This window comes from Lycorma delicatula, chromosome 7 (genome assembly GCF_047948215.1).
Source record: "Lycorma delicatula isolate Av1 chromosome 7, ASM4794821v1, whole genome shotgun sequence".
NCBI lineage: Eukaryota > Metazoa > Arthropoda > Insecta > Hemiptera > Fulgoridae > Lycorma > Lycorma delicatula.
In genome coordinates, this window is record NC_134461.1 from 131,193,061 (window position 1) to 131,215,029 (window position 21,969).

General features: G+C 28.5%; 1 protein-coding gene across 1 annotated transcript in view; it reads left to right on the forward strand.

The window, feature by feature from the left end:
• Positions 1-391: 391 nt before the first annotated feature.
• The window catches only part of sotv (exostosin glycosyltransferase sotv), a 46,521-nt gene continuing 24,943 nt past the window's right edge, over positions 392-21,969 (forward strand). The window contains exons 1-4 of the mRNA XM_075370281.1: positions 392-1,051; positions 5,953-6,165; positions 14,382-14,556; positions 18,906-19,045. Of these exons, the coding sequence (XP_075226396.1) occupies positions 531-1,051; positions 5,953-6,165; positions 14,382-14,556; positions 18,906-19,045 (1,049 nt within the window). The 5' untranslated portion in view covers positions 392-530. The remainder of the gene's footprint in view (positions 1,052-5,952; positions 6,166-14,381; positions 14,557-18,905; positions 19,046-21,969) is intronic.

The following is a 21,969-nucleotide window of genomic DNA, read 5'->3' on the forward strand; positions in this document are numbered from 1 at the left end:
AAACAAATCATCAGGACACCCCAGATGATTCACATACCAGAACCGGATTAGTTTCACCACCTGTCTAATTTCTGATGAACGTTTTAAATATCAGCATTTTACAACTTGTTATGAGGCATTTGTAGGAATCAGCGATCTAAAGACCGTCATACTAACTTTATTTGGATTTAAAAAATAATGCGTAGTTATAAAGTTGAATCTAATGCAATCGGTGTTTAGTATGAGATTCCTAAAAATTATACTTGAATTTAAACTGACATTAAATTATATTTCAATTATTATTTTACATACAAACTCTAAATAGTTACATATTTAATTACATTCAAGTAGTTCTGACAAGATCTGTAAGATGGCAGCAGTAAATCTTAACCTTAAATTCATTTTGACATTTGTGTTAAAAGATTTTTATTAGTGTTTCTTGGTCATGTTTTAATTGATCATTTAATATGCGTGTGTTTAATGTATTGACTTATGTATTGTTTAATTAAATAGATTGTGCCTATAATTGATTTCTGGAATGTAATTTTACAATGGTTCAGAAGCAGTATACGATTTTAAATAGATACAGACGATTTTTTATTGCGTTGCTAGTAGTATTAATTATATCACTTGTTATAATTTTTATAGGTTTATTTAACTTATTTCCTTCTTTAAGTTTCTTAAAGAAAGATAAAAATGTTTACTATAAAATTGATTTAGATAATATTTTTAATTTACCTCGTGTTGTTTTATCATCAAATTTAAAATTATCTAGCGAACGTAATATACGTTGTACGTATTATGATTGTTTTAATGTATATAAGTGTGGGCATGAAGGAAGTTCTAGAATATCTGTTTATGTATATCCATTAAAGGAATATGTTGATGATAAAGGAAATTCAATTGCACCATTATCTAGAGAGTTTTACAGCATCCTTCAAGCAGTAATCAACAGTGAATATTATGTGGCTAATCCAGAAGAAGCGTGCTTATTCGTGCCTTCAATAGATACTCTTAATCAGAACCGATTTCGATCCAAGGAGACTTCACAAGCATTAGCTATGTTGCCATTGTAAGTAAAACACTTCATGTTTATTTTTATTGATTAATAATTTTCATCATTCAATTCATATTTTGATGTATTTGTTGATATCATGATTTTTTCAATAGCAATGCAGGTATAAAAATTGCAGTTCTACATTTTGAGAAATTAGCAATTGAAGAATTCCATAGCTTTAACTTTAATTTTCCATCAGACTTTTTATTTTAACAAATCTCGCCAGAATAAAATAAAATTGAATGTTATTTTTATGACCTATGTTGCAAGTAAGTTTTTTTAGAAAAGCTGTTGGCTGAAAAAAAATGTCTCAGTGAAAAATTTGGAATGTGGTACCTCCATATTATCAAGCTCATCTGTGCAAAAGTAAAATTAAAATAGCTGTTATTTGGAATGTGTAGGCCCTTCTGTTACTTCTTAAAGTAGAAGAATTTTCATTTTGAAATTCCTGGATATTATCCAAAAAATGGTCATTTTTCTGTTTTCATTTAACATTTTTTGGCAATACTCTTGACCTTATCTCTTTTAGCAAAGAATACTAGTGTTCTGTAAGTTTGTGTACTTACATGTTTATCTTTTCATCATTTTATGTATTATTATGGTATATGTAATATCTGAAGGTTGGTCAGTAGTTCGCTGTTACATCCCCTCCACCGCTGTTATCATCACTCAGCGTCTTCTCCTCATACCAGCAGCCAAAGTAGTGTATTTCAAAAGTCATATCCATTAATTTGCTATGACTTGCACCATATGACATTACTATTATAGTAATGAAATATATTCTGGTAATTTGTTATTACAAATAAAATTATTTATTCCTTATATCTTGCCTAAAGTATATTTGAAGTAATTTATTTATTTACTTCATGAAAGTGTAGGTTTTTTTTTCAATTATAAAGTAAGATTTTGCTGTAAATAAACAGAAACTATAATGCAATACAGAAGCGTATGAAATGAGTTGTTTATTTATTACAGACTATAATGTTACGATTTTCTGTGATGTAGTTATTTAACAAAATTATTTTTAGATAGCATGTACGCATTACTTTTCTAGCAACCAGTAGCAAGTGTTCCACATACTGGCATATAGGAGTCGGGTAGTGGAGGCAAGTAAAGGCAGCTTGCAGGGAGAATTCGCCTTTAGATTTTACGTACAGTATAACATGTGTTCTTTGTTATTGTTTCAAAAACTCATTCAGTTGGTGGTTTGTAATCATCTAAATGTAAACATTGATTAAACCATAGATAGAACAGAGTTAAAAAAAAATAATATCCATACCAGACTGTTTTTGTGTAACTCAATACCTATGAGAAGGGTCTTTATTATATTTCTATTGTCATTTAAAAAAATTATTTTACAGAAAAAAAATATTATTCTATCCACTTAATTTTTAAGTAGTACTAATTAAAAAAAAATTAAAAACTCCAGAAATTTCTGTACCTTTGTGTAATGTTTACATAAATATGTTCTCAAATAATTTTCATTAACATCTACTGAATTGTGAATTGTTTTATTGTTATTTTTTAATATTAGACATACATGTATGCAAGTATTTATGTATTCCAAAAAGATTATTTATATTTGTGACTGAACATAGTAGAATTGGAAAGACACCAGTTGTTGGTTATTTATTTTATAAAAAGCTTATTATTTTATAAAAGATGGGTTCAATAGATCATCATTAGGATTCAGGACTTCACATATGTTTAGAGCTTAAATCAAAAAGATCTAATTATTTCTGACATCAAATTATTTCTAACTTACTATCAGAATTGCCTGAAAATTTAAATAAAAAATTCATGAAACATGTAATATCTAGCTAAGGCAGTATAAGAAAATACATACTTATTTAAATTCTGCTATTCTGATAGAAAGAAGAGAACAAGTGTAAGAAGGTGATTGAATCAAAGAACTTGTAGGCCTGTCTTTTTGTTTATGTATATATAAAATAAAGTTCTTTGGTTCATTCACCTTCTTCCATAATGTTCTCTTCTCACAATACCCTTTTGTGGTACATAGTGTATGATCTGGTAACAATCTGTAATCGTGCCTTGTCTAATGTTACTCTTTCTTTTAAAACTTTTGAAATATAGTCATAAATAGAAATCCCATATAATAGTACTATTCTTTAGTGTAAAATAAATTAATAATCTTCGATGAATAATTAGTGTAAAATAAAATGAATGAATAATCTATTCTGTTTGCTGTGTAATAATACATTACTAGATCACTTAAGAAATGAGGAATATTCTGTTCCTTTGATAAAAAAAGGAATACTCCAATATCTGCCTGAATGGAGATAGCTAGGGAAACTGTGGCAAAACATTGATCAGAGCAGCACCATAAATACACATTTGGTTATAAGATAAGATAAAAAGAGAGATGTAATTAAAGTCGTTATTAATTATTTATAATATAAATATACAAAATAATTTTAAAGTAATTATATGAAGATAGTAAACATTAAGAAATAACTATAAAATAATTCACAATTCAGTAGATGTTAATGAAGATTATTTGAGAAGATATTTATAGAAATGCTAAACAAGTTACAGAAATTTATGTGGTTATTAATTTTTTTAATTAGTACTACTTAAAAATTAAATGGACAGAGTAATATTCTTTTTAGAAAAACTAGATTCATACATATAAACACAAGGATAAGTTAATATTTTTAATTTTATAAATATCATTGAACATAATTCATACTTATGTCAGATCAATTTTTGAATTGACAGCCAAATTTGTATCTTGAAAATAAATTTCACTTTTTGTGGGACCCCCAGAGAGATATTCTTCTAATGAGAATATACAGAAGCATAATAAATATCCATTTATTCATGCATAATAGCTTAACGTTTAAGCTATTTTAATTAAAGCATTTGAAGCAAAACGATACAGTTTGAGTTTTTGGAAATGAAACCAATTTGTAGCCATACCGTAAGTGCTTTTTATAAAATATAACACCCTGAAAGTTTGCTCTTTCAGGCAACAGAAATAGCTGTGGAGGTGAGGTTTATGATGCTTTCAGAACATTGAGTTGGTAATCATGTGACGACTTTTGATCAGCTGTTTGAGTAAAATTGTTTTTTTTATATTCTCAAAATCTAATTTTATGATGGTGAATCCTTTAAAGTTTGTGAATTAGTTGAACAATGTGTCGAGCATTTTTTGCTTTCTTAAGGTGAAAAAAATTTACTGTTGTATGACCAAACAATATGGTTGAAGTTGTATAAAGTACAGAAATTGTTACAACCGGGTAAAAAAATTTAAAGACAGTCAAACCTCAGTGACTGACAAGCACCATACTGGATGTCTGATTATAGTTTCAATACCTGTACTTGAAACTAACGTAACTCTCATCAAAGAAGACTAATGGATTACAGTTGAGATTATAACTAAAAAATTACAGATAAATGTTGGTACAGTTCATAACATTATCACCAACAAGCTCTAGTACCATTTAATACCACAAGATGGGTTTGATAGATCATCATTAGGAGACAAGACCTCACATATGTTTAGAGCCTAAACAATGGTATCAATAGGAAGGTGATGAGCATTCTAACCTGTGGTGAGACATGAATTCACCATTATGAAGCGGAATCAAAAAAAATAGCATAGAGTGGATACACATGAGTTCATTTCACCTGTCAAGGAAACATTTTGAACCCAACCATCAGCAGAAAAAATCATGATAATGATCATTTGGTATGCAAAGGCCCATTTTTTGACGATTTTATATATCCGTGAACAATAAACAGTGTATGCTATTGTGACTTGCGTGTCAACAAAGTGAAGCCAGCAGTGTTGAAAAAACACTCTGGATCTCAGCACGAAGGATTCATTCTGCTTCATGATAATCCCTGGCCTCACACAGCTCAGTTAACTTGAGAAACTATCAACAGATTGGATCGGGAAGTACTACTAATTCACCTTCCATACTGTTCTTACCTGGCCATGTTGGATTTCCACTTGTTTGATTCACTCATGGAGGCGCTACATAGTAAGAAGTTTAATGACAATGATGATGTCAAAGAAAATATCTAATTATTTCTGACATCAAAACAAATTTCTTTGCAGCAGGCATAAATAAGCGGATTCATAAATGGAACAAGTGTATTAGTGTTGCCGGAGATTATGTTGAAAAATGAAAAAAATGTCAAATTGATTAAATAGACTTTTAGCTCCACAGAAATTTGTATCCTTGTTTTTAGTTATTAAATGACTTTCTATATTTTTTAGCTTTGAAGTATTTTTTAATCAATTCCTAATATTCTCGTGTTATCTTGTTTGTTGCACAGTTTAATACTTTGACCTATGTAAAAGAAACTAGGTATTCTTCACTGTCAATTTTTAATCTGTTACTTGGTGATTTGAAAGATCTTTCAATTAATTTACTTAAAATTATAATTACATTGTCTGTAAAATATTCCCTTTTACAGAAACATTACTTGGTTGAATATTAAACATGATTTTTTTTTTAATTGTTACTTGTTGATAAGTTTTCAAATTACACCTAAATTTGATAAACCTGAATTATTTTTATTCAAGTCAATAACTTTAAAATTTTTATTTATTTATTTATTTTATTATGTATTGATTTTATTTTTTATTCTCTTTACATAGTTTACATCATTATTATTTAATGAAACTGTAATTTTTGTATTTATTAATGTGACCTAATACTACTTCTCTTTTTTATTTATAACTTGACTTAGTAATTTTGATGCGAGCAAGGGTTTTCAAGGTTTCTCTTAATCCTTACAAGCAAATGATGGATCAGTTACTTATTTTGCCTTAGAATGGCACACTTACCATTCATTATGTGACTTATAATCTACAATTATATTATGATCTGAATACAGATAAATTGTTTTTAACTATTAAACAAAAGATATGTTATTTTTAACAGATGGCATAATGGAGAAAATCATCTACTTTGGAATATGATTCCTGGTTCTTCACCTAATTATAATAATGTGGTTAATCTTAATGTTGGTAATGCAATAATTGCTGGAGCAGGATTTGATTCTTGGACATATCGTGTTGGATTTGACATTTCCCTTCCAGTTTTTAGTCCTTTTGCTTATTCATTTAAAAATAAGTTACCAGGAAACTCAAAGAAGTAAGTAATTATATTTAGTTTAATAATTAATTTTTATTAAATAAAAATTATGGCTTTAATTAAAACACAAGAACCCACCGGACTGTTCTAGTAGTAAACTCGTCATCACAAATCAGTTATTAAACCGCTGATTTTTGAAGCTGAAGGTTCTCGGATTTAAATCCTAGTAAAAGATGGTTGCTTTTATATGGATTTGATTACTAGATAGTGGAAACTGGTATACTTTAATTGGTTGCTTTAAATGGTTGCTATTTAATTAACCACACATCTCAGGATTGGTCGGCCTGAGTCTGTACAACAAGACTACACTTCATTTACATGTCTTACATTTATCTTCATCTCAATGGGCTGAGGAAGAGGTGCCTATTATTGCTCACTAGTTAAAGAGATTGTAACATGCACATCAGGAAAAAATTAAAATAAATATTTTTAAATTTATTTATTTATTAAAAATAGATTTGATTATCTGAAATAATAGAACCAAAAGAATGTTTAAAAATACAAATACAAATATAGCTTGCCATTCCACACAACCAACCAATTTGTTATTAACATTCATGATGTCGGAGCAAGTGCACCCCTTCACTGCGCAACACATAATTATAAAATTTCTTGCTCATGAAGGAGTTCAAGTGACGGAAATTTTCCAGAGATTGACTGCACAGTTTGGAGACCTAACATTGTCAAGGACTTGTGTGTTTGCCTGGCATAAAGAGTTCAAGGAAAGGCAAGAATGAGTGGAAAATCAGGAACATGATCGCTGTCCTTGGACCAACATTACAGACAAAAACATATGTGTGGTTCAAGACATTATTGAAGACGACTGATAGGTGAGAGTATCTGTAATTGCAGAACAGATCAGAATAAGTTATGGGAGCTGTCAAGTGATCATCACAAACTACCTACAGTTGTGTAAAGTGTGTGTCAGATGAGTCCCTCGCCTTTTAATCACAGGTCAGAAGTTGAGTTGTTTGGAGGTCTGTCAGAGGCTTACAGCAAGGTTTGCGAAAGAAGGTGATGCATTTTTGAGTCGAATCATCACCTGTGATAAACATGGGTCTACCACTACACTCCCTAGTAAAACAAGCCAGTATAGTGTGGTGGAGGAAAGAGGAGGCAGCCCCAGTAAAAGCCAAGAATCGATTGTTAGCTGGCAAGGTTCTCTACAGTTTTTTTTGACCGGCAAGGCATTTTGCTCATTGATTTTTTGCATGAGCGATGCACAATCAATGCTGCTTACTAGTGAGAGCTGACGAACGAGGTGAGGGTTGCATTTTGCCACAAAAGATGAGACCAACCGATTTGAGATGCCATCCTCCTCCATGACAACACCAGGCCCCGTACTGTAGCTCTAACGGTCTCAAAACTAGAAGTAATGTACTGGTCTCAACTTGATCATCCTCCCTATAGCCTGGACTTATCGCCCTGTGATTTTCATTTGTTTGGGTTGCTTAAAGAAGCTCTAGCAGGGCAACAATTTGAAAGTGACAAGGGCGTGGAGGGATTTGTGTACAATTGGCTCCTGACGCAACCACCTTCATTCTATGATGTTGCGATAAAAAACCTTCCTTCTCGCTGGGAAAAGTGTATTTCTAAAGCAGGAAACTATGTAGAAAAATAAATTATATTTGTCTTTTATTTTTCAATAAATAAATTTTTTTTAAAATAAAATCCCGTTCATATTTGATTTACTCTCGTACATAGAAGTATATATATATATATATATATTGGCCAGCTTTTTGTTTGATATCTCCAGTGTGGGTGAAATTTAACACAGTGATTTCAGTGTATGGGATATGGATGTCATTTAATTTTGGTCACAATCTGTCATGAGGACAGGGAGATATAGACGTCATGGTCCTGGTCTTAAAATTTTATTCCAAGAGTAAAGTTTTTGCATAATTTAATGCCCAGTTATGTAGCTAAGATATTTTGTGATGCTTTTATCCCTAAAAAGGGTGAGAACAAAAAATTTTTTTTGTATCTGGAGTAAAAGTCTCATTCTTGTATGATGATTCTGTTGTGTTATATGTTGTTTTGGTTATGTATTGGTTGATTTCTTTCAAGGATGGGAAACAGTGACCCTAGTTTTTTTTCTCTGTATTGTTTTACTCTATATCTTATGTCTGGGTCAGCCAATCTTTACGAAGTTTTGTTCAATGAATTCTGAACACAGGTCATTGATTCCACTTAATTTTGGTTACAATTGGTCAAGAAAAGGTGGGGAGGTATGGTCACTATGGGACCTGTATTTCAAAATTTTATTCTAAGCGTAGAATAATTTTTTACATAATTCATTATCTCGTAAGAGTTTATACACTTTTTTATGATGCATGAAAGGACTTTTTTTTGGCAATTTATCCTATAACAATTTACTTATTTCTTGGCTAAAGTAAGTCACATTAAAAAAACATTTATAATTTTATTTCAAAGTCAATCAGTTTTTGCGGGTAAGGTATTCTATTCTATATTTAAAGTATTCTATAGTTGAACATCTCAATAACGGTTTTTCATTCAACTTTAAAATGTTAATCACATTAACATATATAAATCCATTGTGATTTAACATTATAAATCTAATGGTAAAATCATTTCTCAAATCAGCTGTTTAACAGTTGATTTTCGAAGTTGAAGATTCTGAGGTTCAGATCATAGTAAAGGAAGTTACTTTTATACAGATTTGAATACTAGATGGTGCATACCAGTATACTTTTGCAGTTGGAGCTCAATTAATCACACACCTTAGGAATGGTTGGTCAGCCAAAGTCTGTTCCAGATTACACCTCATTTACATGTCATATATATTATCCTCATCTCATTGGGCCAAGGAGTTGCTTATTGTTCATAAGTTGAACAGTTACAACGCACACATTAGGCATAGAAAATAAAAAATATATATGTAAATAGACTAAACCTAGATAAAGGTAGCTTATGAATTTAAAAAATCTGAAGACAATGTGGCAATAAAAGACAATAAACAATAAAAGAAAATTACACACAGAAAAAGTGCTTTGGAATGTCGCTATTGCACAACATTCTGCATTACCCAAATGGGATGAGGCTTCAAACAGAAATAAAAGTCAACACTTGAAAGTCCTTCTTAGCAGCACAGAGTCAATTTACCAGTCAGTCATCTCATTGACACAAATCACCAACACTGACAATTACTGTTTCTCTAATTTTTAAACGGCTTGTCACCGTCTTGGTCTCAGTTGAGTATTATGAAATATATATGTGACAATAGTATACTTAATGTAGCAAAAAACCAACATATTTTTTTAACCACTGTAAGTTCATATCTGCCTAATTTTAAAAATTCTGTCAGTGTTAACATCAGCAGAAGTTGAGGTGAAAACAGAGAACAGTAGCATCAGTCGTGAAAGATGTTTACAAGAGATTTGAAATTATTAGAAACATTTTATTTGTAAAATCCAGTTTGGTTTGTCATTTCAAAAGTAAATCTTATAAAATAACACTCATTGTTGGGTTACAATGGACAAAAACATTACAAAGTGTACTCCAAAAAAAAATTACAAAAATATATTTGATTACATGTAAAAAATTATTTTTTAAAAAAGCTTTAATTTAACTAATATTAACATTAATAAAAAAAGGAAACAAATTAGAAAAACCCTCTAAAAAGTAAAAAAAAGAATTAAATCAAATTGAGAATTTAAAAAAAAAAAATAATATATTAATAAATATAAAAATGCACTGAAAAGCTAAAAATAAATTATATAAATAACTAATAAGATCACTTACAAAGAAAGTGAGTGGGTGCATTTTCCCAGATTGTTAATTGTAGTTAGTCAGTCTCAACTGGAGAGGTTCCAGCAGACCTTTCCGCCTCCTTGCATTGTTATTGAAAATGAAAATGAAGATTAATTGTTGTAAAAATAAATGCTGTGTTGTTTTAAATAAATTATAAAAACTGCACCACGCTTTTATTTAACTAAATATTATCATTACTTTTAATTTTAAAATTTAATAATTATTTATTAGATATTTATATTATTTATTTTTTACTTTTCAGTACATTTTTATAATTGTTAATATATATTTTTTTTTGTTTAAAATTCTCAATTTGATTTAATTCTTATTTTTTACTTTTTAGAGGGTTTTTCTAATTTTTTTCCTTTTTTTATTAATGTTAATATTAATAGTAGTTAAATAAAAGCTTTTTTAAAAAATAATTTTTTATATGTAATCAAATATATTTTTTGTATTTTTTTTAAGACTAAAAAAAAGTAATATTTATTTTTACACATCGAATTTACATACGTGTACCAAATTTTAATCATTTTCATACGATAGTTCATGAGAAATGAAAATTTTCAACTAAATGCATGAATGGTGCGTGGGGGAATGGGGGTGGGTCATATCAGATTACGACACCGTAGTGCTGTATTGTCATCAAAGTTACAAATGTGTTCCAAATTTCATTGATTTTCATAATATAGATCAAAAGATATTAGCAGTTGCAAGATTTGATTATTCCTAAAGCGAGTTAAATAAAAGCTTTTAAAAATAAATTGAACTTTCTTTAAAAAAATTAAAGAGTAAATTTTAAAAATTTTATATGTTTAATCTTAAATAATTCAGTATAATACATTTTTTTTAAGTTCATATAAATATTTTTGGTTTGATTTAAACTTATAAGATTTTCTGCTGTGTTTAAATAAAGAACAAATTTTCAATGTTTTTATTTTTGTTTTCAGTTAGTTTATTTGTGTAAATTTTCATACAATTTAGTTGAGTAAAAAATTTTGTTAGACGTTTATTTATCTTTTTTTTGACAATTTAACAAAGTAAATTTAAATCAAACATAAAAAAGTATGTTTTTTACTCTAATTTTTTGGAATTCATCTATTATTCAGAAATTACCAGAGATATAATTCTAAGATTTCACTCGTATAATTATTATATCTTCTTTGTCTTCATTTCAACCAAAAAATTAGCGAGTTATTCAACTGGAAACCAATCTCTGTACTTTCTTCTAAATTCTTCCTTCTTTACATCATCTTTGAACTTGCATCTTTGTCTTCCTTTTGTATATTTTTTGCATCACTCAATCCAACAAGGTGGTGAATTTGCTCAAATGATGTAGACGGGCAACCGATCCTCACTACTGTTTAAATCAAAGTTTTCTTTTCATTCTTAACTCTTATTTTCTCAGGAGATTTTCATATTTTTCCTCCAGCATCACATTTCAGAAACCTCAAGTCTTTTTCTTTCCACATTTATGAATGTGTTCATCTTTGTTTGATAAATTATATAAATATTCAATATGAAACTTATTCAATATAATGCTCCCTTTGTCAAATTACGCTCCTTGTTGTCAATAAACTTCTTAAAAAATACTTTTGATATTCTTTTATACATTTATTACATGCCTTTTATACATGTCGCATTTTTATTTTTTTATTTAGCCGTATAAGCTTGAAGCTTGTGCATGGAAAATGGAATTTCGTGGCATATGAAAAATGCCATGTCTGACTGGGATTCAAACCCAGGACCTCCAGATGAGAGGCCGACATGCTGCCACTCTCCCACAGATCTATCTAATGTTATATTGAGTGAGCAACTTACAACTGAACTGCTACAGACTAAACACAGTTGCAACATGTAAAATTTTATTAGTAAGATGAAAAAATGAAAACGTAGATTGAATTTATTTACTTTAGTAAAAATTTACCTATTTACCATGTTTTTACAAAAGATTTTTGAAGAAAGCGCAATGTGCAGTAATGCTCTTTTCTGCTAGAATGATCATACTGAGAATCATCAATGCTGCCAATTTCTTGTTGAATGTCTCAGTTCATTGATGGTGTAAGGATTTAATTCAGAAACTCTGTCTTAGAAATCCTTGAAGAAAAAAATTGCAACTAGTCAAATCTAAGGAATGCTGAGGAAACTATGGAATCTGAGGATGATAGTTAATGCTCCTATAAAAGCCACATGAATCCATGCTAGTGAATAGTTTGATGTGTAACAAATTGTTCCATCTTGTTGAAAGAAGCTTTTCTCTTTTTCAAATTCTATTAATTGAGTGTAGAATTCTTTGAAAATTGTATAATATTCTTTGGTATTGACAGTCTGGTCAAAAAATATTGGTTCTGCTGAACAGTTACCAGAAAAAGCACACTATACACTGATTTTTCTCATCATGAAATGGGTACTCAAACTTCTGGTAAAGATTTTCATTCATCCAATACATGGTGTGCAAATTAACATCGCAGGTAAACAAAATCGTTACTCATCTGTAACAAAATACAGCATCGGCTGTATTTATCCATTGACATTGCTTTGGAGAAGCTAGTTACAATAATTTTGGTTTTTTTTTGTCTCAAATTGTTGCTCAGTTGTTATACGATATAGTTTGAATTTAAATCTAATATAGTTTAAATTTGATATATTTCACAAGTTTAGTTTATTTTTCATATAGTTAAATTCGACATAGTTTAAATTTGAAAAGTCTTTTTTTTTAAAAGTCTGCATATTTTTTTATACTAGTTTGTTGTGATGCAAATAATTAGATATAGATTTCTTCGGGTCAACAGAAATTCTTCTTTTAATATCGGCTATGACCTCTGAAGTCATGACAGAAGATTGTCTATTTTGTTTTCATTTGAAACTGATCCTATTAAAACTGTATACAGTTATTTAATTGTTTATTCTACTCTTTGCTGGGATACTGGCATTACATAATTTCTCCACAAATATTTGACAAGTTTCTTGAAAGGATCCAAAACACACATAAATTTCCACTACAGCAACAATTTTCTCAATTGCATTTTAGGAAAACAACTGCAGAGAATGAAACCTGCACCTTAGTATGAATAGTTTAGAGCTGACAACAGTAGACAAGAGTTGTAACATACACAACTGTTAATGGCACTAGTAGTACCAGTGTTAAAAGGTGATGCTCAAATAACTGCAGTTTGAGCTGACTTAGTTCAATTTTAAGATGTTCACCTAGTCGTACTACCTAAATATTTAAAATTAATAACTTGTATTTGTTTCTTCATTTCATGACATATTTTCAAAAATTTGTATACTTAATATTTTTTTTTTTTTTAAATTTGTATTATTTTCATATTTACTATTCAAATCTATTCATTTTGTGTTGTGAAAGCTTGTGTGTTTTTTTACATTTTCTCTTGAATAAAGCAATTTCACGTGTAAAAAAATTATTTTATAGCACTCGCCATTTTTCTTATTCAACCTCTGAAAATTCATTCATTGCATATTATTTGTAAAGGTTAGAGGATAAACTACATTCTTATGTAACCATATTTATATATTTCTTCATTAATAATTCATAGAATTATTCTTTAATGTGTGTAATATATTCTTATATCTTTCAGTAGTTTGAACATCATAACCCAACAATACTAAAATCAGATTAATAAAAATTAAGACGAGTATAATTTTTTAGTAAAAACATAAGGTATACATTCATTATTTATTAAAATTAATGATAACTTTTTTATTATTATTAGTTATTGTTTATTTTTTAATTGTTATTTAACATCTTTAATGCAATAAGGAAGTGTAAATAGGTACAAAATTGTTGGACTGCATAATTTTTGCAATGCACATGAACAATTTCAGTCATATCAGCTGTTTAGCAAGGGATTTGAACAAATGAACTGTCATTTTATTTATAATAAAAGGCTTGACATTTTATCCAGTAAAACATAATTCAATAGATATATATGGACAATTAATGATTAAAAGATTTAAATGGCCACCATTTTGAAATTTTCAATGGTAAAATTTTCTTATTTATTTATTTTGCAGAAAATGTTGTTGAGTACATGTTACAAATTCATTAAAACATTTCTCACGCCATTCTTAAGAAATAAATTTCTATTGAAAAAATCACAAAATGGAATGTGATATAGGGCATTTGTCCACCTGAATTGGTTGTTTATTTTGATATCCTGAATCGGCTCTTAAGTTTGTCCAACACCTCTCAGGACACTCTTGTATGTATAAGTTAATTATAATTCAGTACTGAAAATGATATAGGGATAATAAGATAACTCTCATTTTAGTTCTGTTCACTAATGAACAGAACCCCATCAATAATGGGGGCTATAGAATACTGCAGCCCCATTATTGATAAATATTTGCGTATTGATATTTTTATTTTTGTTTTAATCATTGTATATTTATTTCTGTGTCAAATAATAACTTAATTTATTCTTTAGGGATTGGCTTGTTATATCTTCTCAATGGAATATTCATCCAGAATACGAAAATGAGTTGTCACAAGTTTCATCTGAACACCCGGAGTTGCTACTTTTATTAGAACCGTGTGGCCATGGAAATATTTCATTGCGATGTCATAAAGATAAAATTTATCATTATCCTGATATTTTAGAGGTATACAATATTAATATAATTTTAAAAATAAGAAGGTGCTCAAAAACTGTTATAAATAAAATTATATAAATCTAAAATTAGATAGTCATTTTGAGACTGAACAATCATCATTAATAGATAAGAGATTCTGAGGAATTAGTTTGTTTAAAAAAGTTAAATGAAAAAATATACCTGAGAATTAATAATAATGAATACTTGTTGCTTATAAGACGTTAAAAGTGAATACTTCTACATGGGTTTAATGGTAAAAATAACTAAAGAAAGTAATTTTTTCGAGTCCCAATCAAAAGCATAAAGTTTGCTTAAAAATACTCAAACCATTAAAACTTACAACTCAAATTGTGCACTGTGACTTCATTTAATAAATACCACTTACAGAGTTGGATGATGTAAAAAATTTATCTCAAAAAAGTTTGAGATTGTATGAACATATTATCCTACCAAAAATATATTCTCCGATGAATAAAATTTAAGAGAGGGGATAACCATTTTATATTCTTGTACCAGAAAACTTCCAAAAAATGTTTAATAAAATTTTAATTTTAAAAGTCCTATCAGTTACTGGGTTTACAGCAATGAAGTTTCTGCAGCATTATTGATGAATAAGGTTTACTGATTATTTAATTCCCTTTTTTCTTTTACCACCATTTTTTTAAACTTGAAATTCTAATCAACTGACCCTGTTATCAGTGTTCACAGGCAAAGTCAGGCCATGGCTGATTTTCCTGATCTTCCATACTTATGAGTCAGATGCTCCTTAATCTCGTTTCAATCATTTCTTTCTGAAAATGGAAATGTTTCTTTTTAATAGATTTAATTAATTTTACTTTTTAGTGGTATTGAGCGGTTTTTGCTTTATAATTTATTTTGATACTTTAGTGTATCTATTTCTTTTTATTTAATAATAATGTTATTATTTCAGAAAATCATTGTATCCATTAAAATATTCATACTTTTAACAGGCGAATTTTTTTAATGTTTAGTGATGCATTCTGTTAATAGTATACAACCTCAATTTAAAATAATAAAACATTGATGCTGACAACTTGTTTTATGTGATGGTATATTGATTTTTGTAATGTTAAAATTGGAATTAGTAAAATTGTAAAATTAGTAATTAGTAATTAGTAAAATTAGTAATTAGTAAAGTTAGTAAAACTTTGCTTTCTTGCTTCTGATTGCTGTCCTTCATTTCAAGTTCAACATTTTATAACATGTAGTTTTTTTTTTTTTTTTTTCATTTTCTGTCTGTAATTTACTATCATTTTCATTTTTGATAATAGTCCAGTTTCTTATTCCTTCAGAGATTAATTTATTATTTGCTGTAACTGATTTTTTTTTAAAACCATTTAAGGTATTGATTTATTGCCTTTAATTTATAATTGCCATTGTTCAGCAAATTGGTTTGATGTCAAATTTTTCCACAATTTTTAACATATCTTCATGATTTTTATGTTGTATTTAATGAAATAATTTGTTGTAATTAATTTCTACCTAATAAAAGTTATCATTTTCCAGCGATTTGGATTAATAAAATTCAGATTACTGGGATCCAGCTTAATATTACTGAAGTAAATAATCATTTGTGATACTTTATATTTATGTGTTTTATTATCAAATTCAATGAATTTAAGTCAAAAATAATATACAATTCATCAACAGTTTTGTCATTGTACATAACCCTTTTGCAAGTATCATTCCTTGAGATGAAAAAATTAAGATTTTCAAAGCTAATAAAATTATTTTATATACTTCATTCAAAAATGATCAAAATTACTTTTTTCTAAAATTCATTTTTCCATAAGTTTTGTACGTTACTACATTTTGTCTTCCCGTTTTTATCTTCTACAAATCCCTTTGCCTCATAATTAATTAAACCTAGATATCTTAATATCTTGGCCCTATAACCCGGTTCATCTTTTTACTAGATTCAACCACAATATTTCTCTGCGCTCCCATTAATCTTAAGACTTTTCTTTTCATTTCAAACTTTATTGATGCAACAAAACTTTTCAAAATCAGTTTTAAAACTGCTTTTCAAAGACTTTCATGGCTTTTTTTATTTCTTATTATTTGTTTTAAGGCAGATGTTTTAACTTTAATTTAAAAATTATAACAATAATTACTTTGTTTTTTAATTTACAGTTTAAAATAGCAAGACATCTAGGAGAATATCTTCTGTAATTAATAAAATTTTCATAATACTCAAACTGTTTTTAAAATATTAACAGTTTCCAAAATATGGATGAAAATACATTTATAAGTATAACAAAAATGGTCTATGTATTATATATAAACTTTTTTTAATTTTGATGATTGGGTAGTAAAAAATGAAACTAAAGAGAAATATTTTATGTATTTTAAGTTATTCATGTGACTACATTATTTCTACCATAGTCCTGCACCCATTCAGCATTTATCATATTATGACAGTAAAAATATACCCTGGACGAAGAACTTCATTGCCAGAGTGCCCAGCTGTTATTAACCATATTCAAAAACTTGTCAAAAGTTTTATACAATCATTAGTTGACCAGGTGAATATATAGTAGTCACTTGGCACAAATATGGACTGTAATTAAAAAAAGTCAACTTTTTAGCCATCTGTTTGAGAATTGTTTAAGTAAATTTTTTTATAACCTGTAGAAGCAGGGTTGCATAATGTGATTTGGATCATCATTTTTGACTTCTTAAAGTTCTTCATTTTTTTTTAATTTTGATATTATGTTCCAGGGTTAATATTTTATCAACAAAATTTTTTGGTCAACTGAAAACATTATAGCCATAATTTTTTGGTTTGATAGAGGCCACTTTAATTTTTTTGGGCTTTTTAGATGATCGAGTTACATTAGTTGTAACCAAGGAATAATCTGGACCATTCCTTGGTCCAAACTATTTAAGCGGTCAGCTGATTATATTCATGTGTGTTACTGTACTTTAAACGAGCTACAACTCTGCCAAGATTTATTACTCTTTTATTGTACCATTTGAGGAAACATGGGTCCAGTCATTCTTTGAATTTTGTACATGTCATTCAGTTACAACTGTTAGTGTGTACAGAACATATGGAAATTCATTTGAAAGTTCATAAATCATGAAATGATGTTCACCATGCAAAATTTGTTCAAATTTTTTTTAAGTTCATCAATCAAAATTGATTTTTACCCTGTATGCCTCTGATTTTGTGGTATTGGTATCACATTTCTATCATTTATCATATTATTATCATTCAGTCATTGATGAAATTCGGTGGCATTATGACCTTACCCCCTTATTATCGACTGTAGTTGTCTCATTGATTGTTTTTGTCAGCACTGAATAGAATGGATGCCAGATGTATATGTAACAAGATTATACATATCAAGTGACCATTAAACATTTGCTGGATTGTATGTCAGATGGTTTATTTTACAACAGCCTACCAAAATAAATTTTGAAAGACTCATAATTCCAATGTTTCATTAAAATCAGCTGTTTTCTTTCCAGATAAATAAATGAGAATATCTAAAAGAAAAGAAATATGATCATCATACATAAAACCTCCTTTTTCTTTTTGAACTAGTTATATATATTCTCATAGTGAAATGACTAATTTTTAATATAAACTGAACCAAATTTTTTTAAAGTAATGTTTTAAAACTGTTTAAAGACACTCTCAATCGCTTTTGTAATGGATTTCAGAACTGGTGATGCTGTTTTTTATTCCACTGTCGGCTAATTTATTGCTGACTGTTTATTGAATTATGAAAGGCACATATTTAGAAATACGGTCAGTTCAACCTGCTACGTTTTTTCTTTAGTATATATTTTATGATTGACAGACAACCAGCTCTTTCTAATAGCATGGATTATTTCACTGCGTTGATCATCTGTCGCATGTAACATATATTAAACAGGTACAACTTTGTTATTCCGCACTTGGTCATCCAAATTTGTTATAGACTGTAAATCTGATTCTCTTTATTTTGATTTTACGGTAGCTTAGGTTATCTTAGGTTATTACGCCGCCTAGATACTTGAAAGTAAACCTGTTGTGATGCCTAGGTATCATAACAGTGTGTTCTGTGAGCTTTATTGTTACTATTTTGGTGTTTATTGATTTTATGAAATACTGTTTTCTCTGACCGACTCATTTTGTAATTTTTTTGCATTCTTCATCTCATAGCTTCACCTCATTGTACCTAATGCTCCAATTTCTTGATTGTCATTCCGTTATCTGTAAAGAAAAGAATCCTTGATTCGGTTCCACTTTTAGTTTTTTGTAATCTTGTATATTTATTACAACCTACCGATGGCAATGCAAATTTATTTATTTATAATTGAAATAAGTTTGTAATTTTTTTTTACAGCGAGGTGAGTTTTGTTTAGTGTTAAGAGGTGCTCACTTAGCTCAGCCGGCATTAATGGATGCATTATCAGCCGGTTGTATTCCAGTTGTTTCTGCTGATACAATGGTCATGCCGTTTGCTGATGTTATCGATTGGAAAAGGTACATTAAGTTATATTAATAGTTAAAATAATATAGTTCATCTATATAATTAATTCTAATCTGTGTACTTTATTACTACAGGTAAAACAGGTAATTTTTTAATTTTATTTTTTCTTTAATTCTTAGGATAATCTCCACGTAATATATAATCAGGTTAAAAAAAAGGACTAATTTTATTGTTAAAATAATTATTATTAAAATAATAGAGGATGACTTCTGCCATGGAGATTACCATTCCACTGTTCTCCATGGTGGAATTGTAGGATCCTGTTTCAAGAAATCATAATTGTGTATCAGCTTATTGTTTCTGGAGTAAATAAATTATGGTTACTGGTAATTATAAACAAAATAATTTATGGATTTTTGCTCATGTGTGAATTTTTTTTATTACTAGTTATGTACTGTTTAGTGAAATATATTTTAATTATGTTGCAATTTTATACTGTTAGTTTTAATTATACTAATATTAAGTATTCAGTAGTTTAGTAACATTATTTTTAAGAATGTGTTGAAAAATGCCCTTACGCAGCTGGTAAGGACCAGCTGGCTGGCTGGCTGGTATTATGAATGGCTTAGGACCATTCATAATATATCAGTTGCTGTTATATATAACAATAGATGACTAGATTAATATCTATAAAAATTATATTTTTTTAGATAGTTGTTCAAACTAAGGTGGCCTAACCAGATATCCTTTTTGTAAATAAACTTCAAATTTTGCTGTCTTGCTGTTTATTACAATAGTGTTCCTAATAGAATTGTGAACTGCTTATAATGTAATGTATTAAACATTAAATTTGTTGGCAAGTAATTGATTTATTTTATTCCCAGTCATCTTTATTTAATTATTAACAAACTCTCCTAATTATACGTGCATTTAAAACAATTTTGGTTCTATTTGCAATTTCAGTTCAAAAGCTCTATGAGAGCTTTTGCAGCACCAATTTACATCATTTTATTTTAAAATTAAAAAAGTTCTGAATCGGCTCATATGCCTAGTTTGAGATTTCAGCACTATTGTTCTGTTGTTTATAATCAGCATTACCCATCGATGTAAAGTAAATAATCATATGTACGTTTAAACCTTTTTTAAAAGCGTTCAAAAAACATTTCAAGTGGCACAATTTTAATGCAAGCATTTTTACTTTTCTAGTTTTCTTTGTTTAAAAATTTCAGTTCCCAAAATGTTAAATTTCATTTAATATTATTACATTATCAAACATATTGCATGTTAATTTTTGGTGTATTTACGAAGTGTGTTCAATTAAACGACTAAACATGAGTACAAAGACTTTATTAATGTACTTATAAATTTATGCCAGCTCTCTTTAAAGTAGTCCCCGTTGTTGACAATAAACCACTTTCTACATTTCTTCCGTTTATGGAATGTTTCCTAGAAAACCTTTCCCTGTTTGACGTACCAACTGCGTTGTTATAGTCATTTGTTGACATGGAATGTCATCCAGGTCTAGAATCATCAACCATTATTTTGCCCCTTTCAAAACAATTGAATGATTCATAGCACTTAGATCTGCTCGTACAATCTTCTTCAATGCTTGCTGAATCATTATATGTATGTGAAAGTTTTACAGAATGTGAAGCAAAATCTTTAAAAAAAAAACATTGTTCTTCAAGATCTTTCATTTTTATTTTGTTAAAAATCCAGTGAGTGGTTAGAACATCTACTAGCTTTAGCTGTCGCAGCTCAAAACTAAGAATGGTTGTATGACATATCAAACGACATCATGTTTCTGAAAGTTGCCGTTGGCTAGCATTCCTTGGCCTGCTATTAAAAAATTTTAATAATTTTTTTGAATACACTTTTTATTGCTACTTAGATGAGTAGTACAGTACATATCAGTATTATTATTATAAATCAGCTTTTTTTTATTGATTATACAAAGCAGTTACTTCAACATTGCCATTACATAACTGCAAGATGTTTACACTAATCTTTTTGTATTAATTCCAAGAGAAAAGTTATCAAATAAAATATATAATACAATTTTTTATCAGATTAATTCAATTTTTACTTAATTTTATTTGATTCACCAAACACTTTTATTTCTTATATTAACTAAATTATGAATAAATCACTACATTTTGGTGCACTAACTCTTAAAAGATTGTTTTTTCTTTATGATTCACATATCATTCCAGAGAACGTAGCTTTTAAACTGAAAAAAATGTTTTATAATTGTTGAAGAAGAAAAAAACAGCAGGTATGAAGGATTAAAGAAAGAGAAATCTGGTGACATTTACTGCCCAGTTCAAAGACCAAAAAGTCATTGTTTCCAAATAGAAACTGTTCTGCAAACATTTCGACTGTACACGTATTTATTTGATTTCAGTAAAATGTAACAGGAATAAGTTTATTAAATACTGCTTTAGAGAAGGAATTTGATCTGAAGCTGACCTTTTGTTTTTTTCAAGCTACTTTTTCCTAAATTGAAATGAAGTTTACCATTTTCCCTAAGATCCTACACAATTTTTGATTGTCAGACATACAGTTTTATTTGTTTTTGAATAAAGTAAAAACAATTAATTTTCTTACTGCTAAGTTTTTGGGAAACCAGCTTGTATATGAACAGTAGTAATCTGACTTCTGATTTAAAAAAAAAAACTTTATAGGATTAAATACCCAAAAGTAAATTTTTATGAAGTTATGTTGATTTAAAATTTGTTTATTTATATTTTTTGTAGGTGTATAATTTTTATTGTTAATAATTATCTTAACAAACTGCATCTTCGCAGCTGAATATGTTAATTCATTAAAATTAACCTAAAAATATTTTCATGTATTGATTTTTCTTTCTTATTTAGTTTTCTTTTGGTCTTTTTTGCTAGAGATCTATTCTAAAGAAGCAGGGATCTCTCTGAAAATATGCAACAAAGATACAAAAAAGGAAAAGCAATAAGTGGAA